Source organism: Paecilomyces variotii, assembly GCF_004022145.1.
Source record: "Paecilomyces variotii strain CBS 101075 chromosome Unknown C8Q69scaffold_1, whole genome shotgun sequence".
In the NCBI taxonomy this organism is placed as follows: domain Eukaryota; kingdom Fungi; phylum Ascomycota; class Eurotiomycetes; order Eurotiales; family Thermoascaceae; genus Paecilomyces; species Paecilomyces variotii.
In genome coordinates, this window is record NW_021167140.1 from 2,296,172 (window position 1) to 2,318,777 (window position 22,606).

At 51.8% G+C, this 22,606-nt stretch overlaps 4 protein-coding genes across 4 annotated transcripts; 2 read left to right on the forward strand and 2 right to left on the reverse strand.

Annotated features, from left to right (window-relative positions):
* Positions 1 to 491: 491 nt before the first annotated feature.
* On the forward strand, positions 492 to 4,953 carry C8Q69DRAFT_411540 (putative N2,N2-dimethylguanosine tRNA methyltransferase). Its single transcript, XM_028628309.1, has 3 exons — positions 492 to 899; positions 971 to 1,668; positions 2,310 to 4,953. The coding sequence occupies exons 1-3, from the start codon at positions 677 to 679 to the stop codon at positions 4,557 to 4,559; spliced, it is 3,171 nt and encodes a 1,056-aa protein (XP_028489242.1). The 5' UTR covers positions 492 to 676; the 3' UTR covers positions 4,560 to 4,953.
* On the reverse strand, positions 4,808 to 7,424 carry C8Q69DRAFT_30340 (amino acid transporter-like protein). Its single transcript, XM_028627178.1, has one exon. The coding sequence runs from the start codon at positions 7,058 to 7,060 to the stop codon at positions 5,057 to 5,059; it is 2,004 nt and encodes a 667-aa protein (XP_028489243.1). The 5' UTR covers positions 7,061 to 7,424; the 3' UTR covers positions 4,808 to 5,056.
* Positions 7,425 to 8,014: 590 nt separating this feature from the next.
* On the reverse strand, positions 8,015 to 14,478 carry C8Q69DRAFT_451738 (3-oxoacyl-synthase). The gene is made up of 3 exons (XM_028629512.1): positions 13,497 to 14,478; positions 8,488 to 13,427; positions 8,015 to 8,428 (listed from the first exon to the last, which is right to left on the reverse strand). The coding sequence occupies exons 1-3, from the start codon at positions 14,014 to 14,016 to the stop codon at positions 8,318 to 8,320; spliced, it is 5,571 nt and encodes a 1,856-aa protein (XP_028489244.1). The 5' UTR covers positions 14,017 to 14,478; the 3' UTR covers positions 8,015 to 8,317.
* Positions 14,479 to 15,427: 949 nt separating this feature from the next.
* C8Q69DRAFT_30376 (putative fatty acid synthase beta subunit) lies at positions 15,428 to 22,514 on the forward strand. Its single transcript, XM_028627180.1, has 3 exons — positions 15,428 to 15,475; positions 15,612 to 21,501; positions 21,565 to 22,514. Exons 2-3 carry the CDS (start codon positions 15,706 to 15,708, stop codon positions 22,048 to 22,050), a joined length of 6,282 nt encoding a protein of 2,093 aa, XP_028489245.1. The 5' UTR covers positions 15,428 to 15,475; positions 15,612 to 15,705; the 3' UTR covers positions 22,051 to 22,514.
* The last annotated feature ends 92 nt before the right edge of the window (positions 22,515 to 22,606 follow it).

Sequence of the window (22,606 nt, forward strand, 5' to 3'; positions counted from 1 at the left end):
AGAGTCGAAAGGCGACTGTTGGAATTATTGTGGTTATAACTTCAAAATGACAGTATGACGCTTCTGAAATCGATGATTTAATTCATGGAACGACAGTTGTGGCCGATATTAGCGTAATGTATTCCGGGTAGGAACAGTGTAGAGTACGAAGGTCATGTCTTCGCGATGGCGGCCATCTGCCGAGCGGAAGAGCCCCGGGAGTCGCTCACCGCCTTTAGCTGGCGGGATTTACTATATCTGAAACCAACGCTCTGGCAGCAGTTGTTCCTACGGGTGAATATTATGGAATATCTTTCTGATATTATACAGAGCCTCGATGCATGTGCTACGTAGTATATCAGCTTTCAAGTCTAACGGTCAATAGTGGTTATTGTTATTGTTATTTAGTTGATTGAACTACTGACCGTTTTCCCCGGTTTCTGTGGTGGGCCAATCATATCTCCGCAGTCACCGCTGACCAATGGAAACCGCGGGAAATCAAGGCCGAGCTTGTTTTACTGGGATTCTGCGAAACTGCTAGGAATTGCATGGAAATAGACGCTCAACTCTTTTGCACTCTGTTCTTCACCCGATGGCCGACTGTTATGGGCCCTTCTCATAGTTAATGAGTCTACGTACACTAATATTCCTTATATGAAGCCTCTGCAATTCCATTGACGAGAGAGACACCCAAACCATGAACAATATGAAGGACGGCGGACCGGATGAAGCCGATGCCCGATCTCTGATTTCAATGCAGGAGCTCGATCCATCGCCAGTGGAAGATCAACCCCCAGATCTTGAGTCTGGGGGCTATTTCCCCAAAGATGCGGATGCTGCTACTCCCAAGCGGGATGGGACGGTGTCCCATTTCTCATTCCCAAAGCTCGGTCTGAGCGGACATCGGTGGGACTACTGGCGTATGGCCTCCATATCCCAGCCAGGTGGATTGGACTTGAATTAGCATGATTGTTACTAACCGCTTCAATAGTATCCGCAGTCCAGAGATATTCCACCTATCCGCCGTCTGCCTTCTTCGTTCTTCACATCGCCAACACCTCCCTCATCCCGCTCGTGACACGTTCCGTACCCGCAAGTGAGAGTTATCTACTTCTCACAAGGCCAATATATCAGTCCATCCCGCTTGAACATATCATGCTCACCGTGCCGATTCTCGCGCACATCGCCAGTGGAGTGACCCTACGGAGTATCCGCGCTCGACGACGCGCGCGCCTCTACGGAGCCGAGACGAGGGCACAGAGATCCCTCCTCAAGTCTTGGCCGGTCGTGAGTGTCCAGTCGAGACTGGGATACTTGCTTCTCCCGTTGCTGGGAACACATGTGTTGGTGAACCGTCTTGTGCCATTGAAAGTGGAGGGCGGAAGCTCGGGTGTCGGACTCGGATACGTCGCCCATGGCTTCGCACGGAGTCCGGTTTTTTGGAGCCTTTACTATATCATTTTCGTGGCTGCCGGAGTATGGCATATTGTCGGCGGCTGGGCCGCATGGAGGGGTTGGAGAGTGACAACGGCCCGGAAGAGTCGCGGAGAAGGACACGTTATCCACGGCGGATATCTGGGATATATGGAGAGCCAGGAACAGCAGAAGCGACGAAGACGGATGTGGTGGATTGTCAATGGAATTGCGGCTTTAGGCACAGCTCTTTGGCTTGCGGGAGGCTTAGGAGTCGTGGGATACGGCGGGAAGGGCTCCGGCTGGGAGGCGAAGAATTGGGATGAGCTGTATAAAAATGTGCCTGTGATTGGGGCCTGGCTATGATGAACGACAACGACTGTAAAGTATGTAGAGTACATGATAATTCTAATAATATAACGTATATTTTTGGACAGTTATACTTCTACAGAATCACTAAAGTTGTTATAGGTTTGTAAGTATCATATAAGTTCAATATGCGTATGATTTATAGATATCAGTCCCCATTCCATGAACTACCAGAGAATGCAATTAATGCAGAATGTTAGCTCAGTTTGTCTTTTCATGTACCTATACCGAGTACAATTACTATTTACTCTAGATGTTCGGAGCCTAACACAGAAGCCCGCTCATGTGGCCCGTGCACCGAAATTTTACAAAGAAATGATGCTTCCGTCTAGAAACTCCGCAATGCGATCAATTGTAGGTCTGCAGAATGCACGGCCTGGCATCCGGTTTATGAGCCTATTTTCTCAAAGCTAGAGCCAATGTTCCTGGCTCCTTCATTTTCATTTTCATTTTCATTTCACCATATAAAAGCACGATGCGCAATCTGCACGCGACTACCATTTCGATCTAATCGTCTGAACCGCCGAACGATATTCCAAGCGACCAAGAAACAGTTTGCAGAACCTCCACTCCTGTCATTTCGATATATCCAGCTACGATCATTTTCCGCAAAAGCCACAGTCATGACGGCTTCTCCCTCTCCAGCGGCAGCGGCGGCTCCGCAGATTGTTCAGGTCGGGGATAAAGAATATGAAGCTGTTAAGGAGGGGCTGGCCTATATCCTGAACCCGCGTCCGAAAGACGCACCGAAGAAATCACAGAAAGGTCCCAAGGGAGAGACAACACAGCAGTCGGTGTTCTATAACCCGATTCAGCAATTTAACCGCGATCTGAGCGTGTTGGCGATCAAGGCATACGGTGAACATGTCTTGGCTGTGAAGAAGGAGAAGCTTGAAAAGAAAAAGCAGAGGATCGCACAAAATGGATTCGCGAAGGGGAAGAAGCGCAAGAGGGGAAATCAGGAGGGGGATGAGGATGCTGGGAAGGTTGTCCCTGATCAGGTTGATAATGCTGCTGCTACTTCTGAAGCTACTGCCGATCAACCTTCGGAGACTAGTGGTGTTGCTGTTCCCTCGGAGGAGAAGCCTTTGTCTTTCACGATTCTAGACGCTTTGTCTGCTACGGGTCTCCGTGCGCTGCGTTATGCGAAGGAAATTCCATTTGCGACTTGTATCGTCTCAAACGACCTATCGCCTTCCGCTGTCCAGTCGCAGAAGATCAACATCGAATATAACAAGGTGGAGGACAAGGTGAAACCAAACAGCGGCGATGCATGTGCCTATATGTACAGTCGCAACGGCCCTCACGACTCCGGTGACAGTGGTCGTAAAGGGAGATTTGATGTTATTGATCTGGACCCGTATGGCACTGCCGCTCCCTTCATGGATGCTGCAGTACAGGCAGTCAATGACGGAGGTCTCCTGTGTGTGACTTGCACAGATGCTGGAGTTTGGGCCTCGAATGGATACCCAGAGAAAGCGTTCGCTCTATACGGTGGTATCACCGTAAAAGGCTCCCATTCGCACGAAGGTGGGCTGCGTCTTATCCTTCACGCGCTTGCCACATCTGCTGCAAAATACGGACTCGCAATTGAACCGCTGCTATCACTATCAATTGACTTCTATGCCCGAGTATTTGTCCGCGTGTACAAATCTCCCGCAGAGGTCAAGTTCATCTCAGCCAACACGATGCTGGTCTATAACTGTGACTCCGGTTGTGGTGCTTGGTCCATCCAGCCTCTCAGTCAAACGAAGCAGAAGCCCGATAAGAAGGGAAATCCTTTCTGGACTTTCGGCTACGCGCAAGGCCCAACAGCAGCGCCGCATTGCGAGCACTGCGGCTTCAAAACTCACCTTGGCGGACCTATGTGGGGAGGACCTCTTCATAACCCTCATTTCATCCAAAAGATTCTCGACATGCTACCTGGAATTGACAGAGACACTTATCACACCGTCGACCGGATCGAAGGCATGCTGACGACGGCTCTGGAAGAGGATCTCGACGTGGGTCCCTCCAAGACACCAGGTTCTACTCCTGAACCAGGTCAGGAACAGGACGTTACAGTCACTGCTGAACGATCCCCCATCATCCCTCGCATGGATCCAGCTCAACGGGAGCCTCATCCCTTCTTTTTCAGCGTCAGCGCTCTGTCTAAGGTCCTCCACACCCAAACAATGCCCGTCGACGCCTTCCGCGGTGCTCTCAGACACCTCGGCTACCGTTCAACTCGCAGCCACACCAAACCAAACACCATCCGAACAGACGCTCCCTGGGACGTTATCTGGGAAATCATGCGCGAATGGGTACGGCAGAAATCCCCCATAAAAGAGGGAGCCCTCAAGCCCGGAACCGCAGGCGCAGCGATTATGAAAAAGAGCCGAGAGAACCTCAGAAAGTTTGACGAAACGGACCACCCACTATCCCTACTCAAGCAAGAAATCACAGCCGCGGTGGAAAGTGGCAGAAACATCAACGAGCTCACAACCAAAATCGAAGCTGCGCTCTACCGCTCCGGTGCACGACAGCGACTCGGAAAAGATACCGTTGGAACAGATACAGAGATGAAAGATGCCACAGAGCAGGTGTCTCCATCCGAGGAGGAGACTGCTCGCGGATCCAGAGCGGGAAGTCCATCGGCTGCTCAGAGACCACATCCCAGCACGCTGAATATCGTATTCGATGAAGCACTAGGAAGAGAAGCCTCCGATGCTCAAACGAAGAAACGACTTGTGAGATATCAGATCAATCCGCGAGAGAACTGGGGTCCGCTCAGCAGGGCTTCAGGGAGTACGAGGTAGGAAGAGGAAGTGATTAAACGAATGCAAATCCGATAGGAGCCCTATGAAGGAAAATATGTACTGTACTGTACTGTACAAGTATGTATTCCTGCATCTATATCGTCAATTCATCTATTTATATATTTCGATCATTTCCATTCAGGTCATTAATCAACCTAGAGCATGCGTTCTATTCTTTTAGCGGTTGATTATTTTCAAATCTTAATGGGGAGATCCAATCGTCTCTCAACTTACTAGCTGTAGAGATATTCAGAAAGGACCAAACAAGAGATCAGCGAACGACATATCGACGACCACCTCGTGGATATAATACAATACGCCAATTGTATAGTCGGAACAGCTAGTTAACTCGTCAAACACTAATGTACATACATACATACATGGATATCCAAGGATCCTGTCCTCTTTTGTTTTTTATCTATGAGAAGTAGAAAAGTAAAGAATAAACTTAACTCCCTCCGTCCTCCCTTTTTGATACAATAGTTACGCAGAAATAGTTAATAACTTGATGATGATGACATATCCTGTGAAGAATGCGAGGAGTCTGGCTCTTCTTCTTCTTCCTGTAAGGGATCCCGATGATCATACGATATTCCATCCATAAGAGGGATCTCGACTTCGAGTTCTTTATGTTGTCTGTACACTCCCATCGCATCTGGGATTTGGGCGGCAGCGTTTCTGACGAACCACATCCACCCAACCCAGTATAACCCGCCTGAGGCCAGTACTGCAAGTCCCGTAGCAGGGTAGGCATAGTACGGGAAAGAATTGTCGCCTTTACCGCCCAGGGGACTGATCCAAGGCAGGATGAGAAGAAGGCAGTTTGCGACGAGGAATATGACAATGTAGACAGTACGTGCTCTGTAGTGGATCGAGGAGGACTTTCTGTATTCGAGCCGGGAACGGTGCAAATAGAGCAAGCCGCCTGCGACAGAGACGCTGATGACACTAACTGGGTATCCGCCGATGTCGACGAGAAAGGCGTAGATCTCTCCTGGTGGCACGAGGATTACGATCACGGAAACTAACCAGTGAAGAAGCAGACCGGCGACAGGGGCGTGGTCTTTATCAGTACCTGTTTTGGGGCCACGAGAAACCCAGAGTGAAGGGAAAGGTAGCAGTCCGTCCTTTCCTAGCTCCTGGTTGACACGACTCTGCGCAAATGATGTTGCGGCGATGTTTCCGTAGGCGCTGAGGATGATCAAAAGGGGAAGGATTCGTTCTCCAACGACAGGACCGAATATGTTGCCGAAGAAATGGGCTCCGACTATCGCTCCAGAGGCTTTGAAATCGTCCTTGTCCACCACAAGGAAATATGCGATGTTCACCAGTATATAGCTGACGGAGACAAGTGCCAGGGCGACTGGTGCCGCTACACGGAGCGTTCTCGAGGGGTTCTTCACTTCAGACAGGACCTGGTTTGCGGTGTTGTAACCCCTGAAACAGTAAAGCACTTTGAGAAGAGCCGTGGCATAATCATATGGTTGCATTGATGAGCCTGCCCAGATGCCGGAGAAGTTCTGTTGCGCTATACTTTCGGGAATAGATATAACGTCTGACTGGTCTGTGGACTGCCCCGGGTTTATGATATGTTCGTCAGGCCCGCTGCTCAATTGCCAGAAAGCACTCAGGAATCCCAAAGCGACGACGATGACGATGATAAGCATCTTGAGTATTCCAAGGATATTTATCGTTTTCACACCCACTGCCGGCAGACGGGCGTGAATAAAACATGAGAGGGTGATGGCAGCAACTGCTATGGATCGCGCGTTCCAGCCATTCGGTGTTCCCCCGATGATATAAACGGCATATTGTCCAAGCACAATGCAGTTTGGAGCGCTGAATCCCAGCAGCACGACATATGCCATGAACATGCAAGTAGCGAACATGTAAGGGCGGCGAAAGATCCGCTCGAGGTATACTCGTTCGCCTCCGGACCGCGGTATCGCGGTGCCCAGGTCCAGATAGACCGTCAACCCGCAGAAGGATATAAGTGCCCCAAGGATCCAGACAGAAAGCGACATTCCAACCGAACCAACACCAGCAAATATAGATGACGGAACTGAGAAGACGCCCACGCCAAGCGTTTTCCCTATGATGATATTGATGGCGGAAAAGGTTCCAAGTTTGTCCTGTGTGATACTGTTTGCTGGCGTGTATCCAGGAGAGATAGGGCGTGGTGTAAGAGGAGATAGCGGCCATGTGTTTTCCTCCCAAGAGCTATTCCTGAGCACAGCCAGTCCTCCATCGCCAGGTGTTATGGGACCAAGCTTTCTATCCCGCGCATCATCGTCATCCTTTGAACCTTGCGGTATTGACGCTAACCTGGAGTTAGGATTTAGATATTGTTTGCCATTTTGGTGTAAGCGCGGCGTCGTTGGAGTCCGGAGAACAATGTCATTGAATGATGGACTGAGAAGAGGAGAAGTAGCAGTCGCTATGCTTTCGCCTAAGAACGTTCGAGAGACGCGCCGGATATCATGAACTAAAGGTTTAGACATTAAGATGACTCCTAGACCTGGGGAATGCAAGAGAAGAGATAGAAACGTATCACGGGTTGTGAACAGAACGTAACAGAGGAGTGGAGTGAAATATCGATGACCCAGACCCGACTTCCACAGTTACCTAGGCAGAGAGGGCGCAAAGCGAGTGCGTTGACAAGAGATCGAGAAAGAAAGAAAATTGTCGTGGACCGGTTTCTTTGTAGATGACAAAAAAGGACTGAACAAGGCTGATGTTCCCTGACAATAACGTGAAACCTTTAACTAATATCCTAGACTAGTATAACACTTTCAAGAAACAACAAAAAGTGATCTGATCGACGAGCATGTGGTGGTCGATCGCTGTAGAGCACTTCCCAAAGCTGATGCGAGCAACAAAAGAGCTAATGATTATCTGATCAAGATGAGACCAGGAGGAAACTGAAGTCTGAAACGAGCACTGCACCATTATATCCATGGCGCGCAGCATTCGACTGACTCAAGTGGTGAGTATCTATCGATCCGCCAACCCAGGACAAAGGGTCATTGGGGAAAGTGAATAAGATCAGCTGCGCCGCGTCACAAATAAGGATTTCATATTGGAACTTTACCTCGTTCACCTGAAGTGTATGGGATTTGGCGATGATCTATTATCTGTTGGTGGTTAGCAGATACGCAACACGCAATATGGGAGAGCGGCAAACAACGTCTCCAGTACGGCGTTTCAACCATCCGCCGGCGTCTCAGCCCAGGCCAATCAATCTCCGAAAGAGGATAAGAATAGTTCAAGCTGCACGCAATGCTGGTCTCGCATTGCTTTGGAATGTGCCATCCTATTGGGATTCACCTCGCCTCTAATTCTCTGATCTCGCAGCAAACATGTTCGAGATCCGGAAAAGTCGGATGTGATTGTGGATGTGGCAGAAAGGACGACAAACAACGCTTTTTCCTAGAGAAGACAGCTAGGGCCTGGAAGATTTCTGAACTTGTTGTAATAATAATAATAATAATATCATATTCTAAACTCATTACAGTAAATGTAGACATGCTGGACCTTCCTCATTGGTCGGAAAAATTAGTAAACGAAAACAATAACTATCATGCTATCTAACCTCATTATCTGCATAAAAGAAAAATAATAAACAGTTGTCAAGCAGAACATCCTGCCATCAAACAAATGTAGATGTGCCTCTATCACTTTTTTCGCACCTTCGAAATCGTGCTTGCAATGACACACGCCCAACTAAAGGTTGGCTTTTGCGGTTTATGCTACATGAATTAGAACTTCGCAACCGCAATAGCGATTGCTTGCGAGTCGCTGTGGCTGATGCTGACATTCACCTGCTTGACACCGGCTTTCTCTGCAGCCTCTGCAGCGGCGCCATGAAGCTACAAGGGCGAGTTAGTCATGTTCGAATATATTTGCATGGAGTTGCAGAGGTGCTTACCTTAACCACAGGAGCTCCATTTTCATCATTCACGATTTCAATGTCCTTCAGCGGAGCACCGGCACCCTTGCTGCTGACTCCGAGAGACTTGAACACAGCCTCCTTAGCGCTCCACCGGCCGGCAAAGGAGGCCTGGGGAGATGGGGCCTTGCGGCAATACACTTGCTCATTGGATGTGAAGTTCCTCTCAATGAAGGTCTCGTTGTCAACATTGATCGCCTGGACACTCTCGACGTCAACGCCGACCTTCGAGTTCTCAACCGCGGCAGCCTTGGCGAGGGATTCGACCACCTTTTGGGTGCTGGCCAGATCCTCGGACGCGGGCTTTGGAGGGACCGCAGGATAGGTCAGCTCCGCAGTCTTCTTGTCCACCGTCACACGGTAATCGGGGTTCAGGAAGACCTTGGCCTGGAGGTTGTCCTCGTAGGGGGACTTGTTCTTGGCCACAAACAGGGTGTTGTTGATCAGACCATTGTGGAAGTAGCGGTAAGCCTTCTTCTGACGGGCTTCGACCTTGGTCTTGTACGATTCGAATCGGGCTTTGTCCAACACTGCATACAGGTACTTGGGGTGGATACCAATAGCCTGCGCGCCCTTCTGACCGAAACCGAATGAAGTAACGGAGAATGCCTTGATACCGTCGGTCTGGATGCTACGACTGGGGTACACGATGTAGTCGAACTTCTCCATGACCTTGTCGACATTGTCTGCATTGCGGTTTCCGGGCACAAGACCGCTGTTGAGGACCTGCAGACATCCGTTGAGCATCCATGCACCAGCTGCACCCTTGGGGTGTCCAGTAAGGTACTTCTGGAAGATACCCATGATCGCGTTGCCCTTCTTGCGTCCGAGGTGCTTCAGTTGCTGACAGATGACATCGGATTCATTCTTGTCGTTAGCAACGGTAGAGGTACCGTGGAACGACGCAACATCGAGATCGTCGATCGTAAGACCCCAAGTGGCCAATGCTCCTCTCAGAGGAGCAATGCGAGGATCTTGCCTCCAGAAGTTGTTTCCGAGACTGTACTGGGCCTCCTTGACCTGGCGGACAGCCTCGCGATCGATGTGCTGGGCTCTCTCCTGCATATACTCCTTCTCATCGAACGGTTCGGTAGCTTGCGCCTTCATAGCCTCAACCTCTTCCTGGAGGTACAAGAGTTCTGATTCTTGCCACTGCTTGATCTGGTTCTTGCGCAACTCCAGCTGGCGTCTGCGGTACTTGATATCAAGGAGCGGGGACGGGAACTTGCCGGGGTTCTCACGAGCAGTGGTGAGGACACCCTGTCCAGGAGCCGGGACTGAGCGACCGATCTTGTCCGTTGCAGTGGTGGTCAAGCCGAGGATGGCATAGATGGGTACACCCATGTCAAGGGCCAGCTGGGCGCTCATGATGACTTGCATACCACAACCTTGGGACTCCATGAAGCCGCTACGGGTAGTAGTAGTAGGTCGGGACATCTCTTGAGGAGTACGGCCATGGGCGAATTCGTCTTCCGCATTGCTAGTGGCCTTCATGTTCGCGAATTCGTAGGAACCCTCCTCCTGGAAGTCATCGAATCCACCAACGAAACAGATACGAGCCTTGCCTTCGACGATGGTCTCGTAACCGATATCGACGGACTCGACAGCAGTAGCACAAGCACCCACAGGAGTCTTGATAGGACCGGTAGAGGAGAGGAGGAGCATGTTAACCCATGCGCTCATGGTGTTAATGAAGGACTCCTGCAGAATATCCTTCTGAAGAGGCTTGTCGAGGTACCGGTCCTTGTACATTCCTCTCAGGGCATGGGTACCACCGATACCCGAACCAATGCAGTTTCCGACTTCGGAGATGTGGACATACTTGTAGAACTCATATGGATCAGTGATACCAGACGAGAGCAGGGACTCTGCGGTACAGACAAGCACAAACAGAGTAACTGGGTCGACCTGCTCAATGATGTCGTCTGGAATACCATATCTCTTCGCATCCCAGCCGGTTGGGATCTGGCCGGCGACCAGTCGGTCGAACTGCAGGGCCTTGGGAATGAAAAGAGTGGCTCCCTTCTTCAGGCGCACGGTGTATTCGCCCGACTCGGGGATTTCGAAGATCTCCACCTTGTCACCATGCTCCCGTTTGAACTCTTCGGCGGTCTCCTTCGAGGCCTCGAATGGGTCAAGGTCTTCCTGGATGACGATTTCCTGGAGCAGCTGCTTCTTCTTGGGATCGTATCCCTTGAACAGCTCCGGCTCGATAAGTCGAATACCAGAGTGCTCCAGGATGAATTTCTCGTACTTCGACTTGACGTCCTTGTCGTCAACTGGTTCCCCAGTCTTTGCGTCAACCCAGCCGGAGTAGGACTTGCCCTTCAGAGGACCGTTATGGTTACGAATGAGGCCCATGATCCAGGCCATTTCGACACAGCCTTCCAAAGAAAACTTGCCATAGGCCTCCATCTCCCATCGGGTGCGGGAGTTACCCCAGGGACCAACTTCGGAGAAACCGGTGACGACGACAACTTTGTCGAGGTTGACCATATCCTTGAGCTGTGCGTTAAGCGGCTCGATCTCTTCCCACTTGGGCAGCTGAGGGAATTCGAACTTGATGTTGGCACGGGGCTCGGTGGTGACCTTCTTGTACAAAGCCTCGCTATCTTCACCGTTCACAATCTTGTTCTCAATGGCAGTCTCCTTGATGACGGCCTGACGAACAGTGCTGGTCTCCATGATGTCCTGGCGGAGCTTTGTCATGAGCTTCTTCAGGTCGGGGATGAACTGGAGACCACCGTTCAGATCAGCCCAGACAGGGTCCGACTGGCAAAGATCAACGATGGCGGGAGCCATGAGGCCGAGCAAGTTGAAGGCCATCTCCTGCTGAGAGAAGGTGCGAACTCCGAGCTTCTCGACGCCTTCAGCGACCATGTTGTTTCCACTCATGAGACCAGTGCCGCGGGTCCAGCCGATGACAGCACCGCAGATTGTAAGGTAGTTAGCCCAACTCTCAGAGTACCAGCGGTTAAACAGAGTCTCCAAGCCCAACTTTGACTCTGAGTACAGGCCATCGTTTCCGAAGGTACCGTGGTTGGGGGACAAGGGAAGGATAACCTGAGCTGGACGGGTCTCGAAACCTCTCTCCTGCTTCTGCGTCTTGACGGCACCGAGAAGTCTAAGGAGGTTGGTCAACATAATTCTGTGAGCAAGTTCCGACTTGGAATCGATGTTGTCAATTTCGCGACCGTTCTCGGGAATGGCCGCGAAGGGGACAACGTAGTCCAGATCCCAGCCCAGACCCTTCTTGGTGTCATAGATGTAGTCGACGAGAGCATCCACGTCTTGTTTGCTACCCTGGTTGAAAGGAACGACGACAAGTTGGGAACCACGAGCTCCGTAACGGGCATACATGGATTGATAGTACTCAGTGACTTCGCGAGAGAAGCGACTGGTGGTAACGATGACCTTGGCACCACCGCTAATAAGTCCCTGGAGAACCTCAGCGCCGATAGAACCAGCTCCAGCACCGGTCATCAAAGCATTCTTGCCCTGGAAAGTGACTCCAGATCTGGCCGCAGACTCGAGACCGTCCAGGTAGATGCCGGTCAGCTTCTTGTTGTATTCCCAGCCGTGCTCCTCCTTCTTCTTGAGGTGCAAGAAGGGAATGGTCTCAACCTTTCCGGTGCGAGTGGCACCGTTTCTGGAGCCGTTACGACCGGGTTTCTTCGCCTGGCCATTCTCCTGCGGCATGATCTGGCTCTCGTTCATAGCAAGAGCACGGACGACATCCTTGTAGAGAGCGTTGAACTGCAACTGGGACGACTTGGAAAGTCTGTGTTGCCTGCGAATGAGCTTGTAGACATTCTTCAGGTCATTCTGGACCTTTGCCCGATTGCTGTATTCAGAAATCGGACCGCCTTCAGCCATTTGTTTGACGTAGTGTTCAAGCTTCCTAGCGCTAGCCCTAGGTACTTCCTGGTACTCGATGTTTCCGCGAGCATCAACAGTCGTGTGGGGTCCGGTAGGGACTGCGACATCCTTGTATACAGGGGCTTGTCCGAGAACCTCCTTGCAGTTCTCAATGAGCTGCTGACCCAGTTCCTTGGCAAGCTGATAGGTCTCACCGCGTTCCGTCGGGCAGTTATCGATGTGGTACTGCATGAAATCCAGCAAGAGGGGATTCGATCGGTTCATGATGCGAATACACTGGCTAACAATTTCACGGTCGACGACCTTCAGCCTGCCGAAAATGATGTCGTAGTACATGCTGAGCGCATCCTGACGAGCCCAGTTCCAGGAAGAATCGTAGACACGAGCCTTCAGAGGGTCGAAAGAGGGCTCAATGCCGGAGGCATAAATATCGCCGTGCTCCGTCTGCCAAAGATCCAGCTGCGCTTGTAGTGCCTTCTGAGACTCTTGGGACGTGACAAAGGCCTTCTCACCAGCACGCAGATCCATCTTGAGATAGCGCGCGATGATCTCGAGCTGCTGCTTGAACAGTGCGCGCTGGTCCTTGGTCAGTGCGTCGATCGCAGCAGGGTCCATCATCATGGCGCCAGAACCGGCGCCAGAGTCGCCGCTGGCGGTTGGTGCAGACAGGCTAATGCCAGCACTGGCCGCATATTTGTTGGCGACACCGTCAAAGTACGCCTTTGCGTCAGCCTCAGCAGCGAGACGCGATGGGGGCTCCATGGTCAAGGCAAGTAGCAGGACACCGTCTTGTCTACCAGGTCCCAGTCCCCATCTTGTCTCCAAGTATTTCCTGACCGCTGTGATGTTGAATCCACCAGGCATCTTAGCGGATACCATACGTGCCACCAACGAGGATGACTGCTTGCCCAATTGGCCGTTGAAGGTTGCCTGCATGGCGGCACCCAATTCGTCCAGAGGCGTATCCTCTGGCTTTTCCGGCGTCGAGCCAAATTCTTTGCCCAGGTCACCCAGAATTTCATTCTGCAGGGTCGATTTACCTAGAAAAAGTAAGAGTTCAGTCAGTTTGTGTCCCATAGCATCTGGTTAAAGGGGGATATCAGACTCACCGCCAACCAGATCCTTGATGGCCTTGCTCAATGGAACATCTGCGATGCTCTTCTTCAATTTCTGTGCAACTAATGTCCTCAGCACATCCACTGCTGTGACTGGCGCGTCTTCGACCTGAGGAGCGGGACCTGCACTCGGGGCAGGCGCAGCAGCAGGAGCAGCCGCCGCAGGGGCCGCAGCAGCAGCCGGGGAAGCGCTGGCGGCGGGAGCAGCCTCTGGCTCCGGCTCATCTTCGACGGGATCGACATCATAGTAGATTTCCTTGGCGTCCTTGTTGTAGCAGAGAATCTGTCGTTGCACTGATGTAGCAGCATCGTAGGCTTCGTACTTGGAGGCAATCGTCCGTCGTGCCATGCCGCCCAACGTGTCCGCCGGACCGATCTCGACGATACGCTCCGTGCGCTTCTCCGCGAGAATAACATCCTGGGTCTCAATCCATCTCACTGGAGAAGCAAACTGGTATGCCAGAAGCTCCACCAGCAGGGTGTGAGCCAGCTCCTGCTCGACTTCGGGGCGCATTGTGAAGGTAAGAAAGAAAGAATACGGGTATCAAGAAAATGTCGGATTAAAGAGCTCAATGGCGGTAAGACGGCCCCAAAGAAGCTCGAAGACCTCTTTCTGCACAGCAACCCAGGCACCAAGAGGCCCGTCTGGTTACAGTCTTTGAAAAAAAAATCTTTTTGAAGAGGCCGTGAGATCAGAGAGGAGGCCACAATAATGGGCCGATAAGTAAGCCCGGAGAGGAGGTGGGCAAAGAAGGGGAAAAAAAAGTTGGAGGAGGAAGTGACACAAGTCAAAGGACCATGGCACGATACGCCAGGACCTTAAAGAGGAAACGAGAGAGGACGAGGACTCTTGACCACGCTCCAAGCCAGCAATTGACCTAGCGAAAATAATACGACCAGGACACCGCAAGAGAAAGACAGAGTGAGCGAGAGGGCGTGCCTGGAGCCGTTTGGAGTGTTGGGGCAGAATCCAGCGGTGGTTGACGCCGAACCTTGCACGCTGGACGGGCGGTCGCAGTGGGGACGCTGTTGGTTTTTGGTGGAGTTGGTTTCTGCCGTATCGCGGTTACCGCTTGTAATTTACATTGACTTGACTGTCGTTGGCCCAGCGTATGGTATTCGAGATTATTATGGTCCTACGAGTAATCTATCGAGAATAACAATATTATTATTATTGAATAATCCATCCAACTTATCCTATCTGGTACCTAGTTTACCCCATCCCTTGCCTCCACAACGGGGGACGGAGGAATCAGCAGTCACTGATGAGTGATCAGTATACTGTAACTACCATACATAATTACCTGACCAACATTCAACCCCCCTAATATTATTATTATCAACAGTGATGCCTAACTTAAATTTTCCTCTCCTGTCCTCAACCTCTCTGTGCTCCTGCTGCGCCACGTCTCCCTTGATGGGGACAAGCCTGTTAGTGCCTCCGGCTACTGTCCTACTAGGCTCCTTCCGACTAGCACCTTCGTCTCTGTATCGAATGGAATGTTCGGTCTGGTCAGGCCGCTGTCCCATCGGGCCGGGGAAACGGCCAGCCGGCGGTCACGTACGGTCACGGTCAATACCGGACGGGCCAGCCCAGCCCAACCGTTTGGACCTTTGGGGAGCTGCCAGACGGCGCTATGCCCAATCGGAGCTGCCTTTATTCAACCAGCTCGCGATTCATCTTTTCTTCGCCCCAGGGATGGCCCTAATGCGATTCAACAGCATCCAGTCCGCATCCCCTCGTCCGGTCAGCCAATTTCACGAGTCTGGGTCTGCTAGATAGATAGTTAGACGCTCTTCACTCTTTTGGTCGGGCTCTACAATCCCTTCCTGCTCGCACTCCTTCCACTCCTCCATCCCTTCTCCGTCCTATATACTCTTGTATTCGTGGTGGAGTGTGCTGGCAGGCATCCCGCCATAGGGCCCGCAGTCGAGGAAAATTAATTGCTCCAAAGGCGTCTTTCTTCAACTAGGTACGCTGATCAAGTCCCCCAGCTTGGACCTGCATTTCCCACCGTGATTTTTCAATCATTGGGAATTGGGAAATATCAGACTTGGTTTATTTATTTTATTTTTTTTCCTATGCAGCTAACAATCGCATTGTAACAGGTGCTCTTTACCCCCACCCGCCTGCATCTTTTCTTAATTTTTTCTTCCTTTTTCCTTTCTTTTCTCTTTCCAACCAAAATACCCTCTTGAAAAGATGTACGGGACAGCAACGGGCCCTCAGACGGGCATTAATACTCCCCGCTCGTCGCAATCGCTGCGACCTCTGATTCTCTCGCATGGATCACTCGAATTCTCCTTCCTTGTCCCGACCTCGCTTCATTTCCACGCGTCCCAGCTGAAGGACACGTTCACAGCATCATTACCCCAGCCAACGGATGAGCTGGCACTCGATGAGGAGCCTTCGTCCGTGCCGGAGCTCGTTGCCCGCTATATCGGCCATGTAGCCCACGAAGTCGAGGAGGGCGAAGATGACGCCCAGGGAACCTACGTCGAGATCCTGAAATTGGCCCTCAACGAGTTTGAGCGAGCGTTCATGCGTGGAAACGATGTGCACGCCGTTGCTGCAAGCCTGCCTGGAATCACGAGCAAGAAGGCCTTGGTGGTCCAGTCATACTACGCCGGTCGCGCGGCTGCAGGACGTCCCACGAAACCATATGATTCTGCGCTCCTTCGTGCTGCCAGCGAAGACCAGGCTAGAATCTATACCATCTTTGGCGGACAGGGCAACATCGAGGAATACTTTGATGAATTGAGAGAAATCTACACCACATACCCCTCCTTCGTTGAGGATCTGATCACCAACGCCGCGGAGCTGCTGCAGTCTCTGTCCCGCGAACCGGAAGCGATCAAGCTGTACTCCAAGGGCCTTGATATCATCCGATGGCTTCAGGACCGGGATTCGCAGCCGGATACCGATTACCTCGTGTCGGCCCCGGTGAGTTTCCCTCTCATCGGTCTTGTGCAATTGGCACACTACACGGTCACCTGTAAAACCCTGGGTAAGGAGCCCGGCGACGTGTTGGACAGACTCAGCGGTACCACCGGTCATTCCCAGGGTATCATTGCCGCCGCTGCCATTGCGACAGCTACGACATGGGAGTCATTCGCGGAGGCCGCCAAGAATGCCCTGACGATGCTGTTCTGGATCGGTCTGCGCAGTCAGCAGGCCTATCCTCGCACGTCGCTGGCCCCATCGACGCTGCAGGACTCTATCGAGAACGGCGAGGGTACACCCACGCCTATGCTTTCCATTCGGGACCTTTCCCGAAGCGCTGTCCAGGAACATATCGACGCTACGAACCAGCATCTCCCGGCCGACAGACACATTGCCATCTCTCTCGTCAACAGTGCTCGTAACTTTGTCGTTACTGGTCCCCCGATTTCCCTCTACGGTCTTAACCTGCGGTTACGCAAGGTTAAGGCGCCTACTGGACTGGATCAGAACCGTGTGCCGTTTACCCAGCGCAAGGTTCGTTTCTCCAACCGCTTCCTCCCAGTCACCGCTCCGTTCCACAGTCAGTATGTCACCGCAGCGTTCGACCAGATCATGGAGGATTTGGAGGATGTCAGTATCCCTGCCAAGGCGTTGGAGATCCCGGTCTATGACACGAACACTGGCGAGGATTTGAGCAAGAAGGGAGACGAGAACATCGTGGCGGCCTTGGTCCGTATGATCACTCAGGAACCAGTGAACTGGGAAAAGGCAACCGATTTCCCGAATGCTACTCACATTATTGACTTTGGTCCTGGTGGAATCTCCGGAATCGGTGCCCTGACGAACCGCAACAAAGATGGCACGGGTGTCCGCGTCATTATCGCAGGCTCGATGGACGGGACTAACGCTGAGGTCGGCTACAAGCCTGAGCTCTTCGACCGCGATCAGCACGCCGTCAAGTACGCGGCCAACTGGGTTAAGGAGCATGGCCCGCGCCTGGTGAAGACTTCTGTCGGCCAGACCTTCGTGGACACGAAGATGAGCAGACTGCTCGGTGTGCCTCCCGTTATGGTTGCGGGTATGACACCCACTACGGTTGCGTGGGACTTCGTTGCTGCGACAATGAACGCCGGATACCATATCGAACTTGCAGGAGGCGGTTACTACAACGCCAAGTCGATGACTGAAGCTCTCAGCAAGATCGAGAAAGTTATCCCGCCTGGTCGCGGTATCACTGTCAATCTGATCTATGTCAACCCCCGAGCCATGGGGTGGCAGATCCCCTTGATCGGCAAGCTCAGAGCTGACGGTGTACCCATCGAGGGTCTGACAATCGGTGCTGGTGTTCCTTCCATTGAGGTTGCCAATGAATACATCCAGACACTGGGAATCAAGCACATCGCCTTCAAGCCAGGTTCCATGGACGCCATTCAGCAGGTTGTCAACATCGCCAAGGCCAACCCTACTTTCCCTGTCATCCTCCAGTGGACTGGTGGTCGTGGTGGTGGTCATCATTCTTTTGAGGACTTCCATCAGCCTATTCTCCAGATGTACAGCCGCATTAGAAAGTGCAACAACATTGTCCTTGTTGCCGGTAGTGGTTTCGGTGGCTCCAATGATACGTACCCGTATCTGACCGGTACATGGTCCTCCCGCTTTGGCTACCCTCCCATGCCCTTCGACGGATGCATGTTTGGTAGCCGTATGATGACTGCGAAGGAGGCCCATACTTCCAAGAACGCAAAGAAGGCTATTGCTGACGCCCCCGGTGTTGACGATGGCCAGTGGGAGAACACGTACAAGGGTCCTACTGGTGGAGTCATCACCGTGCTTTCTGAGATGGGCGAGCCCATTCACAAGCTGGCCACCAGAGGTGTTCTCTTCTGGCACGAGATGGACCAGAAGATCTTCAGCCTTGACAAGGCTAAGCGCTTGGTTGAGCTGAAGAAGCAGCGGAACTACATCATCAAGAAGTTGAATGACGACTTCCAGAAGGTCTGGTTCGGCCGCAACTCTGCCGGAGAGACTGTTGACCTCGAAGACATGACTTACACTGAAGTCGTTCACCGGATGGTTGAGCTCATGTACGTGAAGCACGAATCTCGGTGGATTGATGAGTCCCTGAAGCGGTTGACGGGTGACTTCATCCGACGTATCGAAGAACGGTTCACTTCTTCCGAGGGACAAGCGTCCCTCCTTCAGAACTACTCGGAGCTGGATGTCCCATATCCTGCCGTTGACAATATCCTTGCCGCCTATCCTGAGGCATCCACGCAGCTCATCAATGCTCAGGATGTGCAACATTTCCTGCTTCTTTGCCAGCGCCGTGGCCAGAAGCCTGTTCCCTTCGTGCCGTCGCTCGATGAGAACTTCGAGTTCTGGTTCAAGAAAGACTCCCTTTGGCAGTCTGAAGATCTTGAGGCTGTTGTTGGCCAGGATGTGGGAAGAACCTGTATTCTGCAGGGTCCTGTCGCTGTCAAGTATGCCACCACCGTCGATGAACCTATTAAGGACATCCTTGATGGTATCCACAATGACCACATCAAGGAACTGGTCAAGGATGCTTACGGCGGTAATGCCGACCAGGTGCCTGTCGTTGAATACTTCGGAGGACAGCTCGTGGACGAGTTGGACGAGGAGGTTGAAATCGATGGCCTGACCGTGTCCGAAGATGCCAACAAGATCGGGTACCGGCTGTCATCCTCCCCATCAGCTAACCTCCCGGATGTTGATCGTTGGCTGCACCTCCTTGCTGGCAAATCCTACTCCTGGAGACATGCTCTTTTCACTGCTGAGGTCTTTGTCCAGGGTCAGCGTTTCCAGACCAACCCAATGAGACGGATCCTGGAACCTACCCGTGGTATGTTCGTGGAGATCACCGACCCTGACGAGCCGGCGAAGACGGTCATCAGCGCGAGAGAGCCGTGCCAGTCTGGCAAGCTTGTGAAGACTGTGGAGATAAAGATGAACGGCGACAACCAGATTGCTCTGACGCTGTTCGAGGGACGGACGGCCGAAGGTGGTGTCGTGCCTCTTCCCTTCCTTTTCACCTACCATCCTGAGACTGGATATGCGCCTATCAGAGAAGTTATGGACACCCGTAACGACCGTATCAAGGAGTTCTATTACCGAATTTGGTTCGGTGACAAGAATGTTCCTTTCGACGCCCCTACCACAGCCATCTTTGACGGGGGCCGCGAAACTGTTACGTCCCAGGCCATTGCAGACTTTGTTCATGCTGTCGGCAACACCGGTGAAGCCTTTGTCGACAGACCAGGCAAGGAGGTTTTCGCACCTATGGACTTTGCCATCGTCGTTGGATGGAAAGCTATCACTAAGCCGATTTTCCCTCGTAAGATTGATGGTGATTTGTTGAAACTCGTCCATCTGTCCAACGGATTCCGCATGGTGCCAGGTGCTCAGCCCCTCAAGGTCGGCGACGTGCTCGACACCACTGCTCAGATCAATGCGGTGATCAACCAGGAGTCCGGAAAGATGGTTGAGGTCTGTGGTACCATCAAGCGGGATGGCAAACCGATCATGCACGTCACCAGCCAGTTCCTCTACCGAGGCGCTTACAATGATTTCGAGAACACTTTCCAGCGCAAGGATGAGGTCCCCATGCAGATCCATTTGGCGTCGACCAAGGATGTAGCTGTTCTTCGCTCGAAGGAGTGGTTCCACCTGGATGAGCCTGGTGTGGAACTCTTGGGCCAGACACTTACCTTCCGTCTTCAGAGTCTAGTGCGGTTCAAGAACAAGTCTGTCTTCAGCAGTGTTCAGACTATCGGCCAGGTCCTCTTGGAACTCCCTACCAAGGAGATCATCCAGGTGGCATCTGTGGAATACGAGGCTGGCACTTCCCATGGAAACCCTGTCATTGATTACCTCGAGCGCAACGGATCTTCCATTGAACAGCCGATCAACTTCGAGAATCCGATTCCGCTCAGCGGCAAGACGCCTCTTGTCTTCCGCGCTCCCGCCTCTAACGAGACGTATGCTCGTGTCTCTGGCGATTACAACCCTATCCACGTCAACCGTGTCTTTGCCAGCTATGCTAACCTCCCTGGCACGATCACTCATGGAATGTACACCAGTGCTGCGGTTCGCAGTCTGGTAGAGACCTGGGCTGCTGAGAATGACATTGGCCGTGTTCGCAGCTTCCACGCGTCACTCGTCGGAATGGTGCTACCTAACGATGATATCGCGGTGAAGCTTCAGCACGTTGGTATGATTGCTGGACGCAAGATCGTCAAGGTCGAAGCCATCAACAAGGATACTGAGGATAAGGTTCTCATTGGTGAAGCTGAGGTGGAACAGCCCGTGACCTCATATGTCTTCACTGGCCAGGGCTCTCAAGAACAGGGTATGGGTATGGAGCTCTATGCCAGCAGTCCCGTTGCCAAGGAAGTCTGGGACCGTGCCGACAAGCATTTCTTGGAGAACTATGGCTTCTCGATTACCGATATCGTGAGGAACAACCCCAAGGAGCTCACTATTTACTTCGGTGGCCCCCGTGGTAAAGCCATCCGTCAGAACTACATGTCGATGACCTTCGAATCGGTCAATGCGGATGGTTCCATCAAATCCGAGAAGATCTTCAAGGAAGTTGATGAGAACACCACCTCCTACACTTATCGCTCGCCTACTGGACTTTTGTCTGCTACTCAGTTCACCCAGCCTGCGCTCACGCTGATGGAGAAAGCCAGCTTTGAGGACATGCGCTCCAAGGGTCTGGTCCAGAGAGACAGCAGCTTCGCGGGTCACTCCCTCGGTGAATATTCAGCCCTGGCTGCCCTCGCAGAGGTCATGCCAATTGAGAGCTTGGTGTCTGTTGTGTTCTACCGTGGTTTGACTATGCAAGTTGCCGTCGAGCGAGACGAACAAGGCCGCTCCAACTATTCCATGTGCGCTGTCAACCCCAGCCGCATCTCGAAGACTTTCAACGAGCCTGCTCTACAGTATGTTGTCGAAAACATCTCAGAGCAAACCGGATGGCTACTTGAGATTGTCAACTATAACGTTGCCAACATGCAATATGTCGCCGCTGGAGATGTAAGTTTTGACCATGGAACCTTTTGTAACTTGGACTTCGAACCTTTGCTAACAATGTTCTAGCTACGAGCTCTCGATACCTTGACCAATCTGCTCAACGTTCTCAAGGCACAGAAGATTGACATCCAAGCCCTCATGCAGACGATGTCTCTTGAGGACGTCAAGGCGCACCTCGTGAATATCATCAACGAGTGTGTGAAGACGACTGAGGCCAAGCCGAAGCCAATCCAGCTGGAGCGTGGTTTCGCCACGATTCCTCTCAGAGGTATCGATGTGCCCTTCCACAGCACTTTCCTTCGCTCTGGTGTCAAGCCCTTCCGCTCCTTCTTGCTCAAGAAGATCAACAAGACCACTATCGACCCGAGCAAGCTCATCGGTAAATACATCCCCAATGTCACTGCTCGGCCGTTTGAGATCACCAAGGAGTACTTTGAGGATGTGTACAGACTCACCAACTCGCCACGTATCGCGAACATCTTGGCGAACTGGGAGAAGTACGAAGAGGGAGGCGATGCCGCCGCACGCCCGGCTGGCTCTACCGCCGCTTAGACGTGTAGTAATACCCCCGATCTTTTCTATCTTCTTTCGAGCCGTGAGTCTCTGGCGTCTGCTTTTTTTTTGCCGCTTAGAACTCTGGACTCTTGTCTTCTAGGCATCTTTTTCTCTTTTCTGTGACGTGCCCACGTTCTTCGAGTTTGTTGTTCATAATTCGGTCATAATGAGGGAAAATGCTTTATGTAACTAGAAAAAGGGGCCCTATGCCTTTTTTATTTTATGCAGTTAGAATTTATGTTTAGAGGGAATGCTATGGATTATTCAAAATAACTAGTCAATTTTCTGACGCTAATCTCTTAACTGTAAAGAGAAAAGATTCCGCTACGTGCCGTTTAACCCTCGCTGCTCTTAACTGTTACACTTGCAGCATTCTATCATGGGGCTGGGGGATCATATCTGGAAATGCAAGTGTTACTAAGATAACAGCTCTTACTGCAATTCAGACCATTGCAGAAGTCTGTGAGGTCCACCGAGTCAATAACTTCCATATTTCCTTCCCATAAGGCGATAGAACATCAATGACAGCGTGAGTGTAATTAAATTGATCTTC

What these genes read in the sequence shown, in the direction of transcription:
- C8Q69DRAFT_451738 (XM_028629512.1), bottom strand. Translation starts at nt 14,016, where the DNA reads ATGCGCCCCGAAGTCGAGCAGGAGCTGGCTCACACCCTGCTGGTGGAG. An exon ending in CATCAAGGATCTGGTTGGCG is followed by an intron (nt 13,428 to 13,496) that starts GTGAGTCTGATA and finishes TACTTTTTCTAG; the next exon opens with GTAAATCGACCCTGCAGAAT. An exon ending in ATGGAGCTCCTGTGGTTAAG is followed by an intron (nt 8,429 to 8,487) that starts GTAAGCACCTCT and finishes TCGCCCTTGTAG; the next exon opens with CTTCATGGCGCCGCTGCAGA.
- C8Q69DRAFT_30340 (XM_028627178.1), bottom strand. Translation starts at nt 7,060, where the DNA reads ATGTCTAAACCTTTAGTTCATGATATCCGGCGCGTCTCTCGAACGTTC.
- C8Q69DRAFT_30376 (XM_028627180.1), top strand. Translation starts at nt 15,706, where the DNA reads ATGTACGGGACAGCAACGGGCCCTCAGACGGGCATTAATACTCCCCGC. An exon ending in AATATGTCGCCGCTGGAGAT is followed by an intron (nt 21,502 to 21,564) that starts GTAAGTTTTGAC and finishes ACAATGTTCTAG; the next exon opens with CTACGAGCTCTCGATACCTT.
- C8Q69DRAFT_411540 (XM_028628309.1), top strand. Translation starts at nt 677, where the DNA reads ATGAACAATATGAAGGACGGCGGACCGGATGAAGCCGATGCCCGATCT. An exon ending in ACATCGGTGGGACTACTGGC is followed by an intron (nt 900 to 970) that starts GTATGGCCTCCA and finishes CCGCTTCAATAG; the next exon opens with TATCCGCAGTCCAGAGATAT. An exon ending in TTGCGGGAGGCTTAGGAGTC is followed by an intron (nt 1,669 to 2,309) that starts GTGGGATACGGC and finishes CAAGCGACCAAG; the next exon opens with AAACAGTTTGCAGAACCTCC.